Source organism: Channa argus, chromosome 2, assembly GCF_033026475.1.
Source record: "Channa argus isolate prfri chromosome 2, Channa argus male v1.0, whole genome shotgun sequence".
Taxonomy (NCBI): Eukaryota; Metazoa; Chordata; class Actinopteri; order Anabantiformes; family Channidae; genus Channa; species Channa argus.
Genome location: NC_090198.1, coordinates 29,619,393 through 29,645,357, shown reverse-complemented (window position 1 = coordinate 29,645,357; position 25,965 = coordinate 29,619,393). Strand labels below are relative to the sequence as shown.

The 25,965-nt window shown below is 41.1% G+C and overlaps 3 protein-coding genes across 5 annotated transcripts in view; all 3 read right to left on the bottom strand.

The window, feature by feature from the left end:
- The window catches only part of LOC137106992 (lymphocyte-specific protein 1-like), a 31,013-nt gene extending 20,763 nt beyond the window's left edge, over positions 1–10,250 (bottom strand). The window contains exon 1 of one of the 3 annotated variants that reach the window (XM_067491131.1): positions 10,008–10,250. In XM_067491131.1, the coding sequence (XP_067347232.1) occupies positions 10,008–10,093 (86 nt within the window). In that variant the 5' untranslated portion in view covers positions 10,094–10,250. Of the gene's footprint in view, positions 1–6,102; positions 6,347–10,007 lie in introns of those variants that run through there. The other 2 variants (XM_067491112.1, XM_067491123.1) reach the window with 2 other exon arrangements.
- Positions 10,251–11,119: 869 nt separating this feature from the next.
- LOC137106982 (macrophage mannose receptor 1-like) lies at positions 11,120–20,973 on the bottom strand. Its single transcript, XM_067491077.1, has 6 exons — positions 19,165–20,973; positions 17,914–18,069; positions 16,369–16,602; positions 15,729–15,952; positions 14,005–14,324; positions 11,120–13,370 (listed from the first exon to the last, which is right to left on the bottom strand). The coding sequence occupies exons 1-6, from the start codon at positions 19,176–19,178 to the stop codon at positions 13,179–13,181; spliced, it is 1,140 nt and encodes a 379-aa protein (XP_067347178.1). The 5' UTR covers positions 19,179–20,973; the 3' UTR covers positions 11,120–13,178.
- A 780-nt stretch (positions 20,974–21,753) lies between these two features.
- Positions 21,754–25,856, bottom strand: LOC137106954 (secretory phospholipase A2 receptor-like). Its single transcript, XM_067491051.1, has 6 exons — positions 25,320–25,856; positions 24,994–25,188; positions 24,556–24,771; positions 23,925–24,142; positions 23,512–23,831; positions 21,754–22,977 (listed from the first exon to the last, which is right to left on the bottom strand). The coding sequence occupies exons 2-6, from the start codon at positions 25,179–25,181 to the stop codon at positions 22,786–22,788; spliced, it is 1,134 nt and encodes a 377-aa protein (XP_067347152.1). The 5' UTR covers positions 25,182–25,188; positions 25,320–25,856; the 3' UTR covers positions 21,754–22,785.
- Positions 25,857–25,965: the final 109 nt, after the last annotated feature.

The following is a 25,965-nucleotide window of genomic DNA, read 5'->3' as shown; positions in this document are numbered from 1 at the left end:
TTTTAGCCACAAACCAACTCCTACAAATATAGACTAGTTTTTTGTTTTTTTAATTCTAGACTGTTTAGGACAGTTTCACATTTGTGAAGCAAATGTTTCAGAAATACAATTATTTATTTCAAACATCTAAGCCCCCTCAGACCAGGTCGAAATCAGAAGCCACCCTATTTAGACCCGATCCAGATCATTTAAAGCTTTAATACTCCGTTTTGTGCCATGATTACAAATGTGACACCTACTGCCTTTGTTTTGGTACAAATCAGTGACCTTTCTAAAGGGTCATTTAAGTTGTAGGACTTGTGTTCGGGTGATGTCAATATCAACAATTACGTAGAGCAATGTTAGTATAACTGGACAAAAATATTCTGTAAGTTGTTAGGATCCAAGCAGATGTACCAGATCCACTTCAGCATAAATAAAGGGTCATATATTCTTTTTCTGAAACTAGAACCTGAGCACCCGAGTCCGGACCTCCCACCGAGTATAACAAGCTGCATCATTTCCCTTCCACACTCTACAGAAAGCTGTAAAACTATTTTATGAAAAATGACTGTAGTTTATATGGATGGATAAATATCTATTTGGAAGATATAAAAACAAATGTAATTTTAAAAAAATGAAGGCTTTGACGTCGGACAGCGTAATGTCCGGTTTGACGTTAGCTTAGCCGCAGCTCGTGCTAGTCACAGAACTAGCTTCATTCTCCCGAAACTCGGCAAAACGGCGATTAGAATCGTGACAACACTCACCCACATTTTCACTGTATTTTCCAAATCCTAGTGGACTTATTTAGAGTCCGAGTCAAAAAAAAAAATCAAGTTTGGTCGTGGAAAAATATCAATTTAGTTTTTCGGTGATGACGGTTTGTCGGCAATAGGAAATGACGTCATCTCGATCTCGCGCAGGGATTTGTTTTTTGTGTGTTTTTACGAAGGAAAAAGTTAAACTTGAGATTAATGCGAGACAAAATTTAAAGATAAAAACAGTATAATAAATAATCACTAAAAAACAATAACAATAAAACTCAATTAAATTTAGATAAAAATATGGAAAAAAACAAAAAACAAAATTCTATTGTCAATATAAGCAAATACAGCGTGAGAAAAATGACAAAAGAATAACAATACATGGACAGTTTGGTGACTTTAGAGTTGATGGGAGGATACAGTCATGTAAACTTGTGTTTAGTAAACTTCATTTATTTATCCTTAGATTTATTTATTTATTTATTTTACTTTTAAATCTGGAAGTTCTTTTTGTTTTCGTTCTTTTGGAGCAGCTGTAACAAGGCAATTCTGGAGTGGGAGTGGTTTGAATCTTGCATTGAATTTCAAATTTTGGACCTCAGAGTGTGGGCATATCGGTGCAGGCTGGCAGTCTGAAAGTTCAGCAGTTTATAGGCTACGTTTGTTTGGCTAAGCGTGCAGGTTTTCGATAGGCCAGCGCCCTCAGGGACCCCTGCCTTGTTTGTTTTCGAACTACCAGTGCTCTGCCCACTGCGGATCTTCCTGAACAGCTGTGCTCACTCAGAAGATGGAAGATACCAGTTTGCTTTGTCTTCCCCAACTCCATCTTCATACAAGTTGGTATCTTCCAGCTTCTGATTTAACAAACACACCTCATCAGCAGGGGACCGGGGCTCATCTTACATGCAGTAACACAGATGGTGCAACCCGTAATAACAGTGAAGGATTTTGTCTTATGACTGCAGAAGCTTGTTTCATGTGCATCAAATGAAACAACGAGAAAAAGAAGAAACCTACAGCTGGTGCATTATTGACAGGTTGCTGCTCCAGATGATTTTAGTGTTTTTAGTGTTTATAGTCTGAATTCTGTGTAGGCTAATAGTTTCTATATTTCTGATAATCGAAGCAGGATATAAAGACAAACTGGGTTTCAGGTGAGAGGAAAACTGTGGAACTGTGGTGATACAGAACCTCGGCACAAATGACCAGGTTGTGTATTGTTAATTGATTTTTTAAATTTTTAAACCGCCCTTTTAATGCCAGTCTGATGCTGGAACATTCCAGTGTAAGACAGATATTTACATTAGTTTTTGACCAGCACTCCTGTTTATCACAGCAGTAACGTTCCATTAATTCTACCTCTGAATATGTGTTTGTTACCTGTGTTAGACACTGCTGTTTGTCATGAGGTGGATCCACAGTAACAATTCTCTGAGTTTGCACATCTGGGAAAACGATGACATCACTGCATTCATAGCAAATAAACTACAATTATCTCTTAATTATGCATTTAGTACGTCAACAATCAGTAAAATCTAAGACTCTTAGTGCGTCCATCTGATTTATTTATGTCTACCCCACTTTTGGCAGCAGCCATCTTTGTTTGTAGGTCCCACTGTGTGCGTAATCCCTAGTTTGGTGCTAAAATCTGCAGATGTTGAATTCAGTAAGGAACACAGCTTTGCAGCAGCATCATGGAGCAAAACAGGCCAAAGCCTCAAGCTTGTTGGTTCTCGTTACGTGCAAATAATTCATTTTTATACCAGTTGTGGGTGAATGAATTGCTATGTTTTTTACCCATAAATTGTGATTAATTTACATGTCAGCCCCTTGCTTCTTCAAACATTTGCCAGAATGAGATCATCACAAAAAGCCTCAGATTCATTTTTTAAAGATTGACAAAAATGTCATTGTTTGAGCTGGTGGGTGAGAACACTGGCTACGAACAGTTGTGTCAAACATGCTGGCATCGTTATTATGTGGGTAAGTGACCTACATGAGATCATGATGGAGATGTACTGGAAGCCACTTTGGCAGAAGTGGTTCATAAATTGATTCAATCTTTCAGTTTCTTAGTCAGGCCATTTCTGGGAGAAATGGTTCAACTGGGGATCAGGTCATTATTGCTACTGCGAATGCAGCAACAAGGAGCATAGAATTCTTAAAGTACCATCAAGCCTAATCGAGCTTTGCAGCGCATTTGTCAAATAAAACTCTTCTCCAAAGAATTGCGTGATTTATTTTCCACCTTAGAAGAAGCAAATGAAGCCAGCTTATTTAAATCTACTCTTACTACATGCTATAGGCCCTTTTAGTTCCTATGTCATGATTAGATGACAGTGTTAGTGGGACTAACAAACCAGGCCATAGGATTTTTATAAAAAAAAAAATTTGTGTGTTTATTGTCATTTCCATCATTGTGCAGTAGCCTACAGACAGTGTCTATAGTTACGAATGGCATGGATCAGATTACTTTCCTTCTCCTCCTACCTGAAAGGACACAAGGAGGAGGAAAGTGCTGCCTTATAGGCTGGTTAAAGGGTTTTTAGAAGTGACCAAGAAGCAGATTCTATCAAGGACATACAGTAGTCCTACATAATTACAAGGTAACATTTCTTTAAAGCATTGTAAATGTGTTGGATATACCTTAACACAGCATACAACTACCAAAATTGGTACTTGAACACACCATGAAGACTACACCCAACGCCAAACTAGCATGTTTGTCCACCTGTGTGAGAGGAAGAGAAAGTGTAACACCATGGAACCACAAATATACAAACTGTAAGTACTCCGAGTACCATTTTCATACCACTCTCACTCATCACAGATCATTTATAGCCACTGACCAAGAATATGTCGGATAAGAAGTTGTAAATGGCTTTGCAGGTGCTGGCAGCTCTTGGTCTCCTGTCGTTCACTGACTTTTCGAGCTGAACAGCCAATCGCAGTCGTCCCATGGATTCAACATGCTGAATCGGCTGAAAAGCCACAGATGGGTCTAAAAAGTCCGTACGGTGCTGGACACACCACAAATCTACACCGACAGACTTATGGTCGACCATGGGCTTGATGTGTGTCACAGCCCTAAAGGACTGAGAGTAGAGACACTACTTCTTTGGGGCAAAACTGTTGGGGGTGCAGGCGCCATCTTGTGATGCTCTCCCTGCTTTTCTGTTGGTGAGTGGGAATCTGCATTCTGACTTTCTACCGTGGTTCTGAAAAGCGTCGCCTTAGCAGGTCAGTAGACTGAATTACGACTGAACTTGCACAGTTTGCTTGCTTGTGCAGCACTGAGCCACTGGAGTGAATCTCTCCCTTTCCTTCCTATTCATCTCTTCTTCCTATTCACATTTGCCTACTTTAAACAACTTTTTAGCTAAGTAAGAACCAAATTACACATATGCACAGCCTGATGTAACCTCTCCATTTCTATTTACAGTAGTTTGCACAAATGCAAACTATACCTTTCTGCCAATGTGGCATAAGAGGCAGAAGATTTGCATTGTAATGCAGCTGCAGAGTCAATATTCAGAATACCGCTTCAGGCGCCGCTCAAGAGGTTTCAGAATATTTACCCCACAAAAAAATGATTAAAATATAGCAAATATCAGTGTCAATGCTCTGCATTGTTCTTTACTGCTGAACGTGTCTATTGTTGTTGTGCAGAGTGGTCTGGGGTACTGTAAAAAGGATCTCAAGGGTCTGCTGGAACATTTAACGCAACGTTTAAATGTGAAATGAGAAAGTTACAGAGGAAATCTGTGTGATACGCATCAAATTTTCCACCATTTACACAATGAGGCAATGGAGGCCTGGAGAACGGCATTTTCTTTGTGTGTGTGTGGGTGTGTGTGTGTGTGTGTGTGTCTCTGTGTAGTTTAGCAGGAGGGAGGTCAGGACTCAGCCAGATGATGTCATGGCCATTAAGGAAGTTGATGCTATAAAAGAAGTCATTGAACTCAGAGCTCCGTATCATTTTCAGTGAAATCAGACAGCAGTGTTCCACCAAGCAGCGAAGTAACGTAACCTCACTGACAATCAGGAGCAGTAGTTAGGAAAAACAACACAGTCTGCTGGGTGTGACGCGATCAAATTGCATCATTAAAACAGGCAAATCTGGATCCCCCCACCCTCCCACCTCCCCACCACTGTGACCTCACAACTGGAAATAGCGCTATTTTTATGTTATGCTGTCATTAATGTAGATTCATTAGTTTTGCTTTAGTATGTGTTTTGAATGTTTTATTTTGTGGTTCAGCACGTGTGTGTTCTGTGTTTCATGTGGTTGCAGGCCCACGTTCCTCTGGGTGGAGGTACGTGGAAGATATTTACATCTGACGCTTTCCTCTGAAGCTACTTAGCAGTGAATATACACACAACAGGAGCAATGTGGGGCTCAGTGTCTGGCAGCAGGACGCTTTGACAGGTCAGAGGAGACGGGAATCAAACTGCCATTTCCTGCTCTTAGCAGACAACGGGCCCTAAAATATTCTCATTACGTCTTAATTTCCAAACTCACCCCTGCAACCATGAGACAAGTTATAAGAAGAGGGAAACAACGGATCACGTTTTTCCTTTGTTGTAGGTTCATTAAGCCAAAACCAAGTCAGTCTGATTCATCAGTCCTGCAATGAGTCCTGCTTCATGAAGGTGATAATGTTCCGTGTCTCTTTAAACTGTTTTACAAACGTTCTGCTGGGAGCTGGGATTATTTTGGAAAGTGATGAAAACTGTACTGGAAGAAAAACCTGAATGTATTTTCTGTGAACGAAGGACTTATTGCTGGACAATACTGATGCAGTCCAGGTACTAGAGCTTCAGTGAGCAGACAGTGATATCATTTCACTATTCAGTCAAATGCTTTACCTAAATGTCAAGTTTCAAGATGATTCAGGCTCAGTCTGCTTGTGTTATTGCTAATTTGACTGCTCAGTTTGCAGAATGGCCCCATGTGTTTTATTAGTATATTAAATACTAAATATACTAAATTGGGGTTTGGGTAAAGCGTTTTCATATACCATTGTACTTGTAGTAATCCGAGCTCTATAGTACATTTTATCTATAGACTAATTTGTAACTAATCTGGAGCAAAAAGTGAAATATTTACTTTTAAAATGAAATGCTGTAATAAAAATACGCATCTGTGTAGATAAACTCTATTACTTTCCACCAATGGTACAAAAGTACCGGGAGAACAAGCAAGAGACAAATATTACCCAGTAAATTTTACCTTATAATTACTGCAGAACATTCTGATCTGTTCCTTTTACTTTTATCAAACAGCTACATTGATGCTGCAGGTGTGAGTGAGAAAACAAACCCATGATTGTGTTTAAGAATTTCTCTCTCTCACCTGATCAGGTTCTGCAGGAGCTGCCTGCTGGAGCTTCTTCTTCTGATGGACTCTGACATGGTGGACTTGGCTGCTCCTGGTCCGTGATCCTGGGTTCTGGTTCTTTTTGTTATGGTCCTGTGTCTGATCTTGGTTCTGAAGTTTTGGACCTTTCACTGCGGCTTCTCTGTTTTTCTCTTTCTTCTGTCTCTGCAGCTCATGTCGGCCTCTCTCTCTCTCTCTCCCTCTCTGTTTAGTAACAACTCTCTCCTCCCTCCATGTGGATTTCATTGAAGCGTTTTGACCCCCCACCCCCACCCTAACGGGGTCATGTGACTCTCCCAAGGGGAATGTAAGATGATACAACAGTGGATCCGTGACATATGTGTGTATATTGTGAAGGGAGCAGCTGCTTGTTGTGGGGGAACCAATTAACTTTGCGTGGTTCGTTATTAACCTTTAAAAACTTAATGGTTGTGACACAACAGCTTTTCTCTATTGAAAAAAATCACTTGGAAGTTACCAATGTTCTATAGATGATATATATTAGTATATAGTAAAGTTATCAACCAAACAGTCTAATAATCTCACTGTTTAGTTTGGTAATTGATGAATTCTTTATTTATTTTATTGGGTTTTAAGCAGCAAGGGCAGAGCAATGCGTTGGGATGCAGAAGGCCGCAAGTTCAAATCCCACCTCACCAGGTGTGGTTCTGCCCAGCCACCAAGGGCCACTGTGGGCCACCATGGTGCCGGTCCTGAGCCCAGATAAAATGGGAGGGTTGCGACAGGAAGGGCATCTGGCGTAAAAACTTATGCCAAAGCAACGTGCGGAACACACTCCGACCTCCTGACGGGACGAGCTGGAAGCCGTTGTGGTTATAAGGTTAATGTCTGGTTCTGAGTGTAACATCTAGAAACAACAAAAGGTCAACAGCTTAAAGTAGGACATCAAGCTTCTTTTCGTCTTTGATTTTAGTGTTTCTGTACTTCAGCATGTTTGTATACACACACACACACACACACACACACAAGTCTTTTGAATATGTTTTTTACAGAATATTAAATTGTAATATTTCTAATAGAAATATGTTTAAAAACTTCAAGAACAAAATATTAATTATTTGTGTTTGATTTGCACATTTGGCAGCTTGTTTACTATATTTTCATACTGGCCCAGGGTTCTGCCTAAGACCAAGGTTGGATAGAGATGTAGCAGGCAGAATGTAGCAGAGCAAGGAAAGGGAAGGCTGGGTGGAGCAGAGAGGAATAATTCTGGATTTTACTCTAGTGCTGGCTTAAGTTACATGTTATGGCCTTTTGATATTATCATGTCTGCGCATGATGAGTTATTATGTCATTATCAGCTCATAGTTATGTTTGGGTAGGTCACCACTACCTACCAGCACCGGTGCGCGGTGGTGCCACGGTTAGTGCTGTCGCGTCACAGCTAACAGCTGCTTGTGTTTGTGTCTTCACTTTTAAAAGCACTAAGCCAAAGAAAAACATTCAATCTACCGTCTCCTCCGACATGACAAAATCTAAAATAACATAAATGCCAAAGAGGTGTTTAGTAATCTGGCCCTGTTGGCCTGAAAGTTTCAATTTGCAGGGTCCGACATTTTAGAGTGACTGTGTCTGCAGGCAGAAGGTTGATGGAACCACTTCCTGTAGAACACAAACAGCTTTAGCAAATGAGCCATGTTTTAAATAAACTGTGGCTGCATACAATAAGAATGGGAACGATGGCAGCTGTAAATGACTGTTCATCATCGTGCCATCTTCATTGGACCTTGACTAAAGGATCGTGGATGATGCTGTATGCATAGAAACACAATAAACAGCATAACTGATGAGGAGTTGATCAGAAAAGAAGCCGTCCTATTTGTTCTGACTCTGATATGAGGAACAGCCTGAGAATGAGGCTGCAGGAAGTAAGACACTGTTGGATCTGGTTACTGTTGAGCAGGTTATGAATAAGACATGGCAGCTCAGAACAGGAGCGGCTTCTGGAGGTGACGAGCTGATCTGCTCAGCCTCGTCACTGTCGGAGCGGTTCGGCAGATCACGCCGCTGTGTTTGTGCTCAGATGTTACGATGAGACACGAAAGACAGGGGAAACTTTTCTCTTCAAAACTGTGTCAGTCCAACACACACAGATGTGCATTAGGTCACCGAGGCATTTGTAGCCAACACTGATTTACACACACCCCCTAAATCCCGCAGGAGCATGAAACACTCACAAACACTCCACAAACTGGTTTCTACAGCAACACTTTCTACACAGCACTTAACACAGTGTGACTTTTGAAACAGCTCAGAGCGAGGCCGCCGCCCTGACAGCCAACTTCAGCAGTTTTCTCCAATATTTCCCCAAAGGAAGAGTTTTAGTGTTTGAGATTTAAAGCAGGAAAAAGACAACACATTCCCCACGGTTATCCTCTGAAAACCAAAAAGCAGGTTAACTTCAGCTGAAGGGTCGTTTTTCTGTTGTACTTTGAATTAATCTTATTAACTTTCAATCTGGGAATAGTCACAGCCTAAAATATTCCATTATTAGCCAAGAGAAGTACATGATTGAGAAGGTTTCATTGCATAAAAATGTATTTTTGATTCCATCAGGAGTCCAAGGATGAGGTGCAACTGGTACTGCATCAGATGGGGATCAGGACCTGACTAACTTTAAACATGTGGAATCTTTAAACACTTGACTTTAGGTCTAATCTGGGTTCACGCTGATCATTTATAATTTATATCACATCTATAAAAATACAAATAGAGAGTTTCTCTCTAATACTTAGTGATGAACTGCAAAAAATACAGACAGCCCCTTTGGAAAATACTGAACATCATTTGTAAAAGGCACAGACTTGTGTATTTAAGATCTAAAAGATCTTAAGTCTTCTGCAGATACTGGAGAACTGTATCCACACTCTTTATGTTAAAGAAGTTACTGTGAGTAAAAGACCTATGACCACCTGCTTGGTCACCTGAAGGTCAGGCTCTGCCACCATCTCTACAGTGAAGCTTGGTGGTGGCAGCATCACTATCAAGTTTTGTGAAAGTAACAAGTCACTTCCTTACTTTTAATGAACAGTGATATATATGAAATATGTATCACTGAAACTCCTCCAACATTGCTTCTGTCATCAGAAACCTGACGATGGGAGTTGTGCAGGGGCAGTTTGAAAACAAGAAGGCCTGCAGCTCTCGATGCCAGAGGTGGCCAACCCTGCACTAGTACCAACAGTGTGGGACACGGTGTCAAAACTCGGATGACAAACCCTCCCAAACACTGGTCAGCAGACTGTCTGCTCGGTCTGTCAAACCCTTCGTTGGCATGTCACTGAAGTTCTGGCTCATCAGTAGACCATGAAACCAACAGATGGAGTGTGTACGTGGGCTGGAGGGCAAAAACTAAACAATTAATGAGGCAGTCATTCAATCCTTGCCCCATAGCGCCACCAATGGACAAAAATACAACAGACCTTTAATATACTTTTGAGTTTTACAACTTTAGTGAGATTTAGCGGAGGACCTTTAAAGGACACATGTCCTGTTAATGTGTTTATTACTGTACTTTAACGGTAACTTTGAACTCCTCCTATGAATGCTGGAGGCTGTTACATGGACAGAATGAGTTATATTATGCAAAATATAATATTTTGCATAAACACTACATATACACTGCCTACAATAAACGTTAAATAACAGGCAGCGGTGTTACAGTGGTTCCTTATTCACCACCAAACTCTTTCTCAACTATCAGGACAGTTTCTCTGTGAAAGCTGAAAGAACTTGAGCAGATTTCGTTGCTCGGTTTGTGTCAACATGCCTCTGTGCAATAGCGTTTTCCTGTCTTTTTTCCCTCAGGTTTCTAAATTCACAATCGGGTTGACAGACGAGTTACTGTTAGTTTACGGTACCTTTGTGAACTTTTGGCCTGAACGTTGCAGCTCAGGTTCTCCACTCTTGGCCCGTCAGTCTCTCTCGCCGCAGTAAATGTTGCCATGTGTCCTTTAAAGATGGCGTCACGGGCAGAGGAAAGCAGTCGCTGCAGATCTGCTCCAGACAGAACAAGTAAATAAATTCAAGGTGATGTCAAGAAGCAGCAGTTAGTCCAAGAAAGCTGGTTGTTCAGCTTGGAATGAATCAATTCCTCAGGAGACTTTGTAGTAATACTCTGGTATTCATCAGAGCTGCAACAGAAAGAGTGCGGCAGCCAGGCAGCTGGACAGATATACAGTAGATTAGATAGAAACAAAAACAGGCTACTTTAAAGTCCAAGTGTGAAAAAGCAGGGAGGGATAATAGGAAATGTCAGGATGTAGGCTGGGATTTGTGATAGTGTTATCAAAGGGTTAGCAGGAAATGTGAATCTGGCAGGAACCAGCTCTGTCTTCAGCAAACACTAGGTAGCAGAGGAAAAACACTTCTTTTTTCTTGGACTTCTGTTGCTGGTTCTTGAACCTAACGTATTTCTGACTATTACAGGAAGCTGACTATTCTAACTAAAAGGGATCCACCTGAAAGGGGTTTTGGGGGCAGCTCAACTGGACTGTTTATTGCCTTTATGAAGTTTTAAATGATAACTTTTCACACCAGTAGTCAAAAAACTGTTCCCTCAAATTGTCAAATTTTCCTAGTTTCCTACTTATTTGCCTGGTTTTCCTCTCCTGATGCCCCTGTTGACCGCTTGGGGTAAATTTAGAGCTGAGAGGGGAAAGAAGAAGAAACAAAAAAGCAACAAGCAAAACCCTGAGAAGGCTGGTAGGGCCAGAAACTGCATCCTGAACACCTGAGCAGGTGAACCTGAGAAAGGGGAGGTGTGTGAGTGAGAGACACCTGGTGGCTGGATGGGGAACAGTGTGGACAGGAAAAATAGAAATGGGGCCAAACTGTGAAACACTGTGAAGGCAACATGTTGGAAAAACCTTGTCAGGTGGGTGTGCAACACATCACAAAGCACAAACCCTGAGCAAAATGCAAAAGCACGTGATTTAATGACTTTCCATTCCCCTGACAGACTTTTCTTCCTCCTGAGTTTCAAATAAAGACAAAAAAAAAAAAGGTGAGTTTACATATTTAACGTTTCTTCCATAATGGATAGAAAGATCTCACAGCGTCTGGATCCATTTGCATCCACAAAATAAACGGTGACATCAGATTTTCCAAATGTGATGGTGAGAGTGGGTCATGGAAATTCTAATCTCCATTTTAACTTTTTCCCCACTTTCTTCACAAGAAAATCGAAAGTCAAACTAATTAATTCAGCAAAATCCAGATCATTTCCATCGCTCGCTCATAAGGAGCATGAGGCATCGCTGAAAACCTGCCAGCTTCATTGAACAGTGTAAAAAAAACTCAGTTATGTTTCATTCAGTCAGTCTCTCCATTTTCTATGATGTTTCCAATAATGGTGTCCTCTGGTCTGGGGAACAGCAGGAGCGTAACCTCAGCTGCTCCTCAGCACACTGATGCTTCTGTTATACTGCACACGCCCTACGTGCGGCGTCCAGCTGTGGTTTACAGCGAGTGTGTCTCTGCACAGCAACACTCGGATCACTGACAGCGCTCAGTTCCATCTCCAGTGTTTCCATTACACCATGGACATGGCTCACAATGAGTATTGAGCAGGTTGTTGATGAGGCCCTTCTCCACGTTAATCGCTGAATCCACGTCTGCTCAGCTAAACACTGTGAAAACTGCACTGTGGACACACACCAGGCACGAGGACGAACTGAACCCAAACCCCAAATAAATCATCACCAAATATGCCAAGAAGCTGAACAGGCTCCTAATGTGATTTGCATTGTTTGCTTCTTAGTTTGTTTCCTTTGGCTTTTAATTTGTCTTTCTGTGGGTGTATCTCTATCATGCTGATTCAATATGTAAAGGCATCTTTTTCTGTCCAGTTCAGATGCTGTTTCTCTCCCATCACAAAGTCTCCACAGAACTCATTACACAACAGAGCTGTTAATAACAATGATTTCTATAGATTTATTACATTACAGCAGCAGCTTTGAAATGACTGCTGCTTCACATCTAGTTTATGGACCTGATTAAACAGCATCTTACACATGTTCAGGCATCTGACAACAGTAAAATATGTCTGTTTAAACAAATATATTGTGAATTTGGAAGAATTAAACATGTTAAACTATATTAAATTAGGAAATAAAAAGAAAGGTGCAAATTCTCCTTTTACTTTTTTTATACTCATCATTTTGTCTGTTGTGTGTGAGTGTTACTAAAGTGTGTGTGTTCACATTAGGCCTTAATAAAAGTTGAGCATGGAGAGATGACTGAACAGGCCCCGTTGGGGACCACCCAGGCTGAAAAAGACCAGGAGGTCGCTGAAGACACAAAATAACTAAATGAAGAGACAAAGAGACAGAAGAACTAAAAACAGACAGATTATTTAAATGATGCAAAACTACCAAAAATGCACAATGAAAAGGTAAAATGAGGATTAAAATGTCTAAACAGGGGCAGAAAATAACTTGAGTCAAAATGAATGAATTCATATTTGTAATGCAATGAAGGAATTGAAACTGTTTAAAAGAAAAAACCCTTGGGCTGTACAAGTACAAGTACATTTTAGTACTCGCAGATACCTCAGACAGTTGCAAATATTAAACATTTTGCCTTTAAAATAAGTTGCTGGGCAGTAATTCATTCCAGTTTAGCAATCTTGCAAGCAACCTTCTGACGAACAAAGCAGAAATTCAGGACGAGATCCTGGATGGAGAAATGTGGACTGTAGAGTCTACATAGGAATATGAAGGTAAAATAACTTAATCATTTTTAATTTCTTGACAAGCATGAGTATGAGCTTTAACTACACTAAGACTTTAGCACTGATCCTCAGAGAACGAGCTGCTTACTTTGGTCTTAACTCATTACATAGGAACAATGCCAGAATCTATAAGCTGAAGCTTTTGGTATCCAACCCAAATGTTCGTGTTGGGTGCAAAAACAGACATATTTGTCTCTTCACTCATTTCTTTTTACACCGAGTAACAAAAGTGCACCCAAAAACATAAACAGAGATGCTGGATGCAGAGACAATCGGAGCGATGGTGTTGGAGACGCCATTACAACGGGCTGTAACACAGGAAGTTCTTTCTGTCCAAACAGTCTCTGGTCTCCAAAGTGCCCGCGTTATTCTTTGATAAGGCTCCACAGTGCTGCAAGGGGATGGGGCAGGTGGGCAGGTCAGAGAACAACATGTCTGCACTGTTGACCCAAACCCAGTCACCAGCCAGGAAACGTAGACCTGTCCACACCTGAGGACAGGAAAACAACCAATGATCCTCCACGGATACAACAAAAGCTTCCTCTGCAGGGACCAAAGTGTAATATTTATGTTCAGATCATGAAGGTTTGATATGTGTAAGTAAAAAAGATCTTGTGTGCATGACATCATCTCATTGTAAAGTGTACCGGCTGGGGTGGATGGAAAGAAAAAAATGTTCGGTGGGCTGCACAACATTTGTATAGTGTCTGTTGCTGTTTGAGTCCAGTAACTGGCCAGTTTGATCCTCAGGTTTAAAACGAGTGCTGTTAGTGATGATTAAAGTGAGAGTGAAGCACGGAGAAGCAAAGACAAAAGAAATATGCGAACAAAATGCAACTAAGGCTGAACTTCTCACACGCACCAAAAGGCACATCACTGTAAATCCTGATTGGTTGACCTTACTTTAAAAAAAAGAACGCAATCATATTACGTTAACGAACAATGTCATTGGTCAATTGCAATGGGTTGATGAACTGCACCAGGATGCTTTAACCTCATTAATATTTACCTACATGGCCATTTTAACAGCTGTCTACAAGGTTTTTGTGATTTGCCGCCTCGCTGTGGTAGAGTAGTGTCATTCATTTGTTGTTACCGTACTCGTTCGCTGAACTTAAACCCACCTCATCCGTGTCGGCCCCCAGGACCTTGCTCATCATGTAGTTGTATTCATCTCCAGGCTGCACACTGACCAGCTGGTAGGGACCATTGTTTGGAGACGTGAAGTTTTTGCAGTATTCCAGAGCCTCCTCCCAGGTCATCTCCTCCTTCACCAGGACCAGGTTGTCCCTGTAGCAGACGAAGGGAAACTGAGCCGAGCAGCTTTCAGTAATCATGGTTTTACTCAGAGAGTAGATGGCGACACAGTCTCCGTTGTCCCCCGGCTGATTTGGGGCCCAGTTTCTGTAGTCAGACAAGCCTGTGCTCCACTTCCATATTCCCCCTGCAGATGTTAACAGATGTTAAAGTTGCGAGTTAACCAACTTTCAGCACATTAAAATCAGCTCCACCTTTACCAACAGTGACCTTTGACCCTTTTTTAAAAAAAAATAATTACTCCACATGTTCTGCCATAATTACCATAATCAGTATTGTTTAGAATAAATTGTTTACTTTATGTTCTGGTTTAAATCAAGTGAAGAGAAAGTGATACTGTAAAACACAAACAATCATGATTCTTCACTTACATTTACATTTAACAGACGCTTCAAAAGCGACTTACAAAAAAAGTGTTCAACGTTCACAACATGCAAGTGAAAGGAAGATTTTTAAAAAAAAATAGATTTAAGTGCACGTCTTTATTTGCGTCTGGTGTAAATGGCTCGGGGTCATTTCACATCATCTCTATTGCATTGAGGTCTGGGCTCTGACTGGCCCACAGCAAAAGCCATTCTGTAGTAGACCTGCTTCCGTGTTTAGGGTCATCATCCTGCTGGATCATCCAGCTTCCTCTGAGCTTAAGCTTGCAGACAGCTACACTAACATTATTCTGTAGGATATTTTGCTAAACTTGAGAATGCATTTACCCCCCGACAGTGAAGTGGTCCATGTCTAGAAGCAACAAAGCAGCCCCATATCATGAGGCTCCCTCCACTTGCTTTTATGTTGGTACTTTTCTCTCTTTTTACAGTGCTGTTCTTCCCAAAAAATTCTACTGTCATTTCATTTTTCTAGGGGTGTTGTGGATTGTTAATGCGGCCTTTAGCAAACTTCAGCTGCTCTGCAATGTTTTTGTTTTGGAAGAATAATTGCTTCCAATGTGGTGTCCTGCCTCGAATACCTGAGATGTTAACCTACTCTAGTAAATCTGTGGTTGTTAGGCCCAGGACTCTTTGAACCTCTCTGAACATGTGTTGTTCCTTTGGAGTGATCTTGGCTGGTTCCTGACCTCTATGGAGAGTAGCCACAGAACAGTTTGTATAATTGTGGACTGATGAAGTCTTTGCGATTACTCTACTGATGTGAGCCTGGCTTCAGGCTTCGCTAACATCTGACTCCAGTTGACGTTTAGTGACATCAGAAGCCGAGTGTTGCCATCACTTTAACAAATGTTTTCAATAAAGATATGAAAGATCGTGACTGTTTTTCATCAGCTCAGAACTTTTGATATTTGTGACTGAAGATCACTTTTCATGGCCAAACTTTTTCTTGTGACAATAATAGTTACTTGTAGCTTTAGCATAAAGCAGCAGAGGACTTGCAACTTAATTTTCTACTTTCTGGCTTCTAGATTTGGGGCCATCTCAAAACACAATAAACAAACCAACCATTGGATGATTTATAAAACTGACTGCGAAGTAATACTTCATAAAAAGCACAGCCAGTTGTGGTTGTGTTAAGACTTTACCGTCTCTGTAAAGTCCAGTCCAGACGGGGAAGTCCTGCGGCAACACCGATGAGTTCAGGAAGGCTTCGCTCGAGATAATTGCTAGATCATTGTACAGCTTTTTGCAGTACTGCTGCGCATCAGACCATCTCTTGGATTGATTTATAAATATGTATTCATAATTATCATTGATGAGCTTGTAACAGATGAAGAAGTAATTTTGTCCACAAGTAGTGCCATAAAACCTATAAAGAGAAATAGAAAAAAGTAAAATTACTTCTGTAGCTGATAAGTTAACTGACTGTAGCTCAGAAATTATTCAAAATATATGCAGATATTGTTTCTGGTCCTTAGGCCCTTCCTGATGCAACCCTCCCCAAATTCTACCAGGGTTAAAACCAGTGCTGCACAGCTGGGGATGGGGATGGCCTGTTAGGGGCTCAGTGTCTTGCCCAGTGACACTTTGACATGTGGCTCATGTGTGAAGAGCAGGCCGCGAACCTCTGACCCTATGGTCGGTAGGCGGCCACTCTACCAACTGAGCCACTGCCGCCCCCATTAGAAATGATTCAAAATAATACAGAAAATCAAATAAAATACATGAGATTTTCAGATTCCTAACACTGTTACAATGTTTGGTGCAAAAACAGTCTCACGTTACATTTTGTCGACGAAATTGACGTAAGCACAAACATCGCCCAGAGGCAAGAGGGACTGGGCCTGGAACTGGTAGCTCGGTGCCCAGTGGATAAAGTTCATGGCACTTCCATTAGACCAGGTCCACTTGCTCAGGAGGGATTTGTTCAGGCCAATCCATGCAGAATATGGCTGCATGTACAAACCGTCCACATCCGACTGGTCTTGCAGGAAGGCCAAGTCGAAGTAGTAGTTCGACCTATTGGGACAAACAAAGGTTTGGTTACACAAAGTGAGTTGTCACAATAAAAGTGATTGTAAATTTGACTAATTAAAAACGGTTTGTTGTCATAAGGGTTTTGTTGAAGGACGCCTTCACTGACTTTCAGCTCGTCTGTGTTGGTTCTAGTTTGGGTAGAACGTGTGAACAAATCTGAAATTATCTGTCTGCATTTGGAGGAACCTTCAGTTCAGATGAAGTCATCTTGTTGATCACATTAGGGAGTTTGTAATCAGGGTCAATCTGCTTTTCCGGAGCTCTTCCAGATGATATCATCTGAACTAATGATGAAAAACTCCTTCGGACGATGTCATCTGGAGGAGTCTTTTTTTCTGAGCATAACATTTTAAACTGCACAATGTCACTGGAAAAAAAAAAACCAAAAAACAAAATGACATTGCCTCCATGTAGGAATCAGGCACAGGCCTGGAGGCTCTAGTGTTCAGGAGGCTCAAATGTTGGAACCAATGTGTGAGTTGAGGGGCCTGTGCCCAGATGCCCATTTTCCCACTGCCATTCTGTTTTTACAGGTCCAGTGTGCAGCTTTAATAAGTGCTAACATGACTGAGAAATAGAAACAGTCTTTCTTTGCTCCACAGCCCTTCAGGTATTTAAAATGGTCAAATTAGACTAAATAAGATGCCAAAAAAATGTACTTCTCAAGCATAAATCATTGCTCTTCTGTGATTGGTCAGTTGGGCGAGCGTCGCTCCAAAACTCTTAGGAGTGAATATTTCTGCACTGCTGACCGGGCAGGTCAATGAGTGTGTGACAGGAGGATTCCACTGCTCCTCTGCACAGTTAATATAACATGTAAAAAAATGTTTTAACTTTAAGTTTGCTTTTGTTCACAGAAACTATTTCTTTTCATTGCCCCCATCTCCGTGTGCAACGCGTTTCACACATTTTAAGTAAAGCAGTGTCACAGCAGGGAGGAATAACGCCAAGTCTTATGTTAGCATAGCTTAAGTTGCCCTCTACAGATTCTGTTTAACAGTGTGACTCAGAAACTGCTATTCAGTTTCAAGGAGAACCGAGAGCAACTTGTGAGAAAGCAACATCAGTGCAGCCTTGTTAATATTAGGTGAAACGTTCTAGCTGCCATGTGTGTATGTGAGGCCCATTATTCTTTGATTCAAAGCTACAGTGTGAGCACAAAGTGATTATGAGACGAGTGATGCTCACTTCTGTTGCTCTTGATCTGTGTTAAATACATTTGGTTATTAAAGCCTCACTTTAATCATATTAACGTCCAACACTGATGGCTGCTCGAATAAAAAGGAAACCCACCTCCTGCAGAATGTTTGAGCCTCCTTCCAGGTGTAAAAATCTTGGAACTGCATGAAATTTTTCACCAGCACTGTTCCCAGACCAGACACAGAACTGCTGAGGAGGACGAGGAGGAGGAAAGGTCCTGGGAGGCTGCTTTTCCTCATCGTCACCATTCTGCCACAAAGAGCAGGTCATGTTGAACCGGGATGTGAATAAACAAGGTGAAAAAAAACTGACATTGGGAGCATGTGTCAAATGTACAGTGCATCCAGAAAGTATTTAGTATTTTGTTGAACCACCTTTAGCAACAATAATGGCATAATAGCAGCAGCCTTTGTTATCTTGGCTGTGGGCTTAGGGTCGTTGTCCTGTTGAAAGACGAACCGTCGCTTTGGAACAGGTTTTCATCAAGGACGTCTCTGTACATTGCTGCATTCATCTTTGTCTCGATCCCGACTAGTCTCCTAGTTCCACTGTGCTCATTGGGACCTTCAATGCTCAGAAACTTTTCTGTACCCTTCCCCAGATCTTTGCCTCGATACAATCCTGCCTCTGAGGTCTACAGACAATTCGTCTGACTTCATGTCTTAGTTTGTGCTCTGACACAATCTGTTAACTGTGGGACCTTATTCAGACAGGTGTGTGCTTTTTCCAAATCATGTTCAATCAACTTTGATTTTTTTCAGTTTTTTTTTTTTAAATACATTTGCAAAGATTTCAAAGAAACTTCTTTCATGTTGTCGTCGTGGGGTATTTTTTGTAGAATTTGGAGGAAGGTAATGAATTTTACACATTTTGGAATAAGGGTGTAACAAAGTGGAAAAACTTAAGCGCTGTGAATACTTTCTCGATGCCGGTAGATAAAGAGAATGCAACGATTTGCAAATGATTTAAATATGAGACTCATCTCTGGGATTAGTACCCAATCGGGATATTGAAGATTTACTATGTTTTTATTTTTTAAAGCCTTGGAAAACTTTTCCTGTGGGTTTTCCAGTGTTTGCTTTTTGAGCCCTGTCCCAACGTCTTTGGAAACATGTTGCTGTCAAATTCAAAATAAGCAACAATTTTCCAAAAGAAAGAAAATAATTTCTCAATTCTAACATTTAAGGAGTTGTACTGTTTACAATGATTTAACGTTTCTACACAATTGTATTCTGTCATTATTCACCATTTTAGGAAACTGGGTTGAAATATATCAGACTTAAAATTGAATTATTAACCACATTAACATCAATAATACACCTTGTGTAGAGTCAGTGACATTACCTCTTTTGATGCATGGCTTTGCCGTCCCCGGTCTTCAGTGATAAAACTGATCCTCCAGCTGTGCATCCCACTTCTTTGAGTTATTTGACTAGCAGATTCATCTAATCCCAGTCACTGCATCTTCAGAAGCCATTTGACTGCTGGCAAATGGGACAGGGAGATTTGTCTAGAGACCTGAAATAATCACTGCAAAGAAATATCCAAATAAGCAGGTTCAGTCAATAAAAGTTAGACATCGTAGTTACTGCTCAGATGGCAGCAAACATTTATGCCAGTATCTGCTGATCGGAGGAACCGGGGATGGAACCAACAACTGTGGGTTTGATGGACGACCACTCTACCTTCTTGCACCTCCTGTGGAGCAGGGGCTGCCCAAGCTGTTAAACATCGTAGGGAACAGCTCACATCCTCAAGACGAGCTGCTGGTCTTAATGCAAGTGGCTTCTTCAGTCTGTATATGTCTCTCTACGGTGTCAGGAGACAGAGCTTCACCACCACCTTAACAATAACTGCAACATACAGCCACTGTTTCTGCATATGCACATTAATACAACAAACATGCAGCGTTGATGTAGAATTAAACAGGAAGCAGAAGTTAAAGTTCCGTTCACTAAACTTGTTGAGTGGAAAAAAGGAGAACAGATGAAGTGTGTTAATCATTTCTAAACTTACCTGCAAGCTGCTCAGCTTCTCTGTTTTTTCATTGTTTTCTATTATTTTCCATTTCTATCCCACCTCCCGACTTTATGACATTGATCAGTGAAGCTCCAAACAACGTGCCTCTGATACCCACAACACTGTGGAGACGTTTAAGAGTGGAGCTGCTGCTCTTTGGAATCAGGACGAAAACATTGAGGTGGTTCAGACAATTGAACAGTCTTCTGGACACTTTCCAGTTTACCTGACTCTGAATAGGCAGGAGAAAATGGATGGATGATGAAATAAAACCAAATCCAAACACCGACTAAAGGCCTTTCTGCACAAGGAGTGTTTAACCTTTTCATACCTGAAGTAACTTTTATTTAAACACTACTTCTTTTCTCAGGTGTGTCCACAGCGACTCATGTGCCTCCATCTAACTCTGTCCTCTGCATCCTCTTCACTCACACCAGCTAACTTCATGTCCTCTCTCACTACATCCATAAATCTCCTCTTTGCTCTTCCTCTAGTCCTCCTGCCTGGCAGCTCCAACCTGAGCATCCTTCTGCCATATCCTACTGTGCGGGCGGCTGTAGCTCAGTTGGTAAGACAGTTGACCATGGACCACAGGGTCAGTGGTTCAATCCCCGCTCCTGGCTACAAGTCAACACTGATCCCCAAGTTGCTCCCGGTGGGTCAGGTGAGCACCTTGCATGGCAGCCACCGCCATCGGTGTGCGAGTGTGTGTGTGAATGGGTGAATGGGAAGCTACATTGTAAAGCGCTATATAAGCGACTATTTACCATTTACCATATCCATCTTGAACACCTTTCCTTTCATTCTCGCTGATACTCTTTTATCACACAACACACCTGACACTTTTCTCCACCCGTTCCAACCTGCTTACACTCACCCCTTCACCTCTTTTCCACACTCTCCGTTGCTCTGAACCGTTGACCCTAAGTACTTAAAGTCCTGCACCTTCTTCACCTCTGCTCCCTGTAACCTCACTGTTCCACCTGGGTCCCTCTCATTCACACACATGTATTCTGTCTTACTGCAGCTGAGCTTCGTTCCTCAGTTTTCCAGAGCAGACCTCCACCTCTCTAGATTTTATGCTACTACTTTTACTTAAATACAAAATATTATGCTATTAGTATCATTTATTGTAGTTTTCCTTTTCTTGTGAAACCCACTCATTTCACTCTAGTTTTAGGCGAAATCTCGGACACAGTTTAGATCCAGTCAGCAAGAGAAGTTCTATGTGACTTTGAAGAGGGTTCATTGTAGGAGCACAGATAGTATTTAACCTGTATTCACTTCTTTTTCATTGCTGAGGGTTTGTCAGTGCATGTTTTGAGCCTAGTGATTCAATCTAAAACACTCAGTGTTCTGGACATTGAACTCTTTCATATGTCTCAAAATTAACAAGTTTAGAAAGCTGCGTGGTGTTTGCTGCGCCGGGAGGTTAACAAACCAAACGTCCACCTATTCCCACAGCCGTGGTCAGGTGGTCTGAGCATGCTGCAAAAAAGCAACACTGAGCATCACAACGTTTGCAAGATCAGAGGTTAATTTGAAAGTCAAATCAGTTGCTTTACCTGTTCAGTTCATTAAAACGAGCACCACCCAACACTTGGAACAGGATCCCGTGACTGTTAGTGCAAGTCATTAATGCATCAATGAACAACGTACCTCCTCTCCTGTGGATGCTCATACTGTAAAGTTCAGCTGCTGCATAGTCAGATAGTAATATAACACACAGTTACAATATAAAAGACAGAAACGTGACAAAGTAAAAGAAAAATGTGAATCAATGAGTGGAGAATTATTTCAGTCCACTTGTCTCCTTAGAAAGAAGGTTCTCTGCAAATCAATACAAACTTATTCTGAGTGATCACTTTTATCCTGCGATGCAACATTTCTATGCCGATGGCCAGGAGACATGGGACAAGCCCCCCCACCCTTTAATTTTTGTGGTTCGGAATCTGATGGTTGAAATGATACATTTTTTTGGAAAATTTGTGTCTGTTTTTTGTCATTTTGAGATTGTGTTAGTTTTCGTGTCTGTTTTTAATAAATTCAGGACTATTTTAAATATTGTGGGGCTGTTTTAGTTTCGCATCTGTTTCGGGCCATTTTTTTGTCACTTGTGGTTATCGTGCATCTCTTTGTGGTCATTTTGGGGTCTTATAACAGATCTTTTAAACAAGAAATGTAGGACAAACAGCAGGAGGGTCCATTCCGTGATCTCCTTCAACATGACAAGGCCCCCACATAAAGCACATGGGGGGGGGGGTTCTGTCTCTCTATTATGGTTCCAATTGCAGAATGAAAGCAGAAGAGCCCGTCTGTACATCTACAGCAAAAACACTACACATTAATAAACATCTAACATACCATTTATTACATGTTTCCAAAGTACTTACAAAAGTTAAATGCACGTTAATCATAGCTCAGCTCTTTAGCTCAGCAGACCTACACCTGTGCAACAAACTAAATCTGCAGCTTCACTGCAAAAACTATTGAAGGCAGAACTGTTTTGCAGCTTCCAACACTCTTTGAAAGCATTTGCCAAAGAACCAAATGTAAATGTAAATTAATTCAGTCTGGAGCTGTTCGGTAAATAAGATTTCTCTCTCTCCAACGCACCATTTCTGTCATTTATCATTCACTACATTTACACTGAGTCATTTAGCAGATGGAGAAGACATGAAAGTACCATGAGAAGAAATGTTTCACTCTCATCAGACGAACTGTAAGTGACACATAGGGAAGAACAGCGACTGTGTGTTTACCTCAAATGAGTTGAGCATGAAAATTTTTGGCCAAGCGAGACAAATATTAGCATTAGCAAAATCATCATCATTAAAAGCATCTAAAGAACAAGACTAATATTGATTTGGTGCAGTGTCAAGATTAACAGATTCTAGATGCAGAGAGAATGTGATGGGGAAGCCTCTGATGCAGACGATGACGTCATCACCACCGGCTGTAACACAGGAAGTTCTTTGTGTCCAAACAGTCTCTGGTCTCCAAAGTGCCTGTGTTATTCTTGGAAAATGCTCCACAGTGCTGCCAGGGGACGGGGCGGGTGGGCAGGTCAGAGAACATCATGTCTGCACCGTTGATCCAAAACCAGTTACCAGCCAGGAAACGTAGACCTGTCCACACCTGAGGACAGGAAACAACCTAATGATCCTCCATGGATCCAACAAAAGGCCTCAGAAAAGATATTTTATGTGCAATGTTTATCTTCATGGTACCTTGATGGTGGATGTTGCTGGGTTCACTGGTTTAAATGGAAACCAGCTTGGATATATAACAGTCAATCTAATACCTCAATTTCTGTCCAGGATTAAAGTAAAATATAGACACGTAAATCTGGTTGGTTTAGGTCTGAAAAAAAAGATTTTTATTGGTGGAACTTGTTGAGTCTGATATCTCTCTCTCACACACACACTCTCCCCTAAATCCTTTTCGTTACGCTCAGTTTGTCATTTTGCAGTAAACCGTTAATTCTTTCTTGACAGGGACAGTAAGGTGTAATTGCCCTTCTGCTTTTATACCATAATATGATTCACACTTCCCTCAAATTTCTAGCTGTGTTGAACCAGCTGGTTGGTGGAGGTGGACTTCCTGTCACTTGTCCAACCTAAACACAAAAGACCCTATAAAGACAGATCATGTTTTACATGTGTCGCCCACCTCATCAGTGTCGGCCTCTATGACCTTGTTCATCATGTAGTTGTATTCGTCTCTGGGCTGCACACTGACCAGCTGGTGGGGATTGTTATTTGGAGACGTGAGGTCTTTGCAGTATTTCAGCGCCTCCTCCCAGGTCTTGTTCTCCTTCACCAGGACCAGGTTGTCTCTGTAGCAGATAAAGGGATACCGAGCAGAGCAGTTTTGGGTGGTCATCGTTTTGCTCAAAGAAGAGATGGCGACACAGTCTCCATTGTCCCCAATCTGATTTGGGTCCCAGTTTCTGTAGGCAGACAAGCCTGTGCTCCACCTCCATGTTCCTCCTGCAGAACAGATGTTAAAGTGCAGCAATGAACAGGAGATGACAGTTTGTTTACCATCAGAAAAGAACTAAGTGTAATCCTGTTAGTCTTTACCGTCTCTGTGCAGTCCGGTCCAGAGGGGGAAGTCCTGCGGTGTGACAGCTGAGTCCATTTCGTTTTGGTTTCTGATAGTTGCCAGATCATCGTACTCAGTCCTGCAGTACTGCCAAGCGTCAGACCACGTCTTCGACTGATTTACGAAAGTGTAGCCCTGGTGACCATGCTGGTGACAGATGAAGAAGTGATATTCTCCACAATCAGTCACATCGAACCTTTAGAGAGAAATGAATCAAAATCACAGCAGAATTATTTGATTCATATCAAATTTGATTTTATTAAAAGGGAAAAACTTCAAAGTTAGTCCAGGGTTTTTGTTTTTAAAGTTTGAACTATTGAAAGTCCTGCTTCAGATTTTGAGCGAGCTCTGTGAACTACATCAGATAACAAGACAAGAAAATTAGCAACAGACTAAACATTTGAACAAACTTTCTTCCAGCTGAGAACATTTCCTGAAAAAAAAATCACATCAGCACTTTTTAGACCATTAGGTTTGCAGCTACAGGTGTAAAATAAATGTTGTTTTTTTTTTATTTAAGCTGAATTGCAGTTAAGTAAAACTAACTAATCCAGTAAATTACATGCAAGTAGAATGTAAGTACAGTACTTTAGTAACTTTGGTACTTACCCTTGCTGGTTAGTGACAACAGCACAGCGAGCGTTCCTGTTTAGCAGGTCCCACCATTGGAAGGGTTGATGGTTGATGTCCAAGTTCCCTCCATCAGTCCAAACCCAACCACTCAAAGTCCTGCTCAGGCCGACCCAGGCGTTATATGACCCCAAGTTCAAGTTGTTTACATCGGTCTGATCATAGAAGATGGCCAAGTCATAGTTGTAATTAAAGCTAGTTAGATAGAAAAGAAGAAAACATGACCCGTCAGAATAAGTTAAAAAACAACTCAACTGTAGAGTGAGACTGTGGTTTGACACTGCAACTCTAGACCAATCAGTTTGTCAGACAAGTGATCCATTTCTCCTAATTACCAGAGCTCATTCAAACCTCACTTTAGGTGATAGAAGCTAAGAATTTAAAGGTACTGATGACTCCAAATAAAAGAAAATCCACCTCCTGCAATACTGTTGAGCCGCCTGCCAGGTGTAATAATTTTGGATTGGCCAAAAATATTTAGCCAATACAGATGTAAGTCCAGACACAGAACTGCTGACAAGGAGGAGGCAGAAGAAGAAGAAGAGGATGCTGCTGTTCACCGTCATCATCACAGCTCTGCTGTAGAAAGGTTCATGTTTTGCCATGATGTGTCTATGTGTGAATAAACAATGTGACATTTTTTAAACTTTGTGATATTTAGATTAATAACTGCTTTTATCTGCAAACAGATTCAAGAGTAAAATATAATGCCAGACAAAACCAAGCTTGATCAATCATCCTACCTGTTCTGATTTGGGGTTCTGCTCAGTTTCTTGAGGAAAACTCAGTGTTGCTCAGTGAGCCTCCAACTTAAAGTAAAAATACAAACAGTTTGGAGGTTTTCAGATCAGAAGAAAAATCATTTGACTACCAGATGAACTTATGTCAGCCACCAGCAGCCTGTCACTGCATATTCAGAAACCATTTGACTGTTGACAAATGAAAAGCTTTTCCTATAGGCCTGAAATCATAAAGACATATGTTCATCTATATGAATTTGTTTATGTTCCTGCAAGCAAATAAATTCCCGCATCACTGCATTCGTCAGTTCCTGTTGTTAGAGTCACATGTGGACATCATGAACGCAGAACACAGTCCAGTCACTGTTTGTATTCATCTACCAAATGTGATTTTTTTTTTAAAAAAAATTTGTATATTCTGAGAGAATATAAAAAAAATAATAAAAATAAATAAAAATCTACCAGGTTGCAACAAAATCTAATGCAACAAAATATGAATGGACCATTAAATTTCTCAGTAGCACCCATCAAGCTACAGTGTAACTTAAGATCGCACTAACGTGGGAGTCAGAATCAGTTCTCTCTGCTCTGCCCAGTTGCACAGGCTTACTTAAAAAAAAAAAAGGATTTATTACATGTCTGTCTGTTG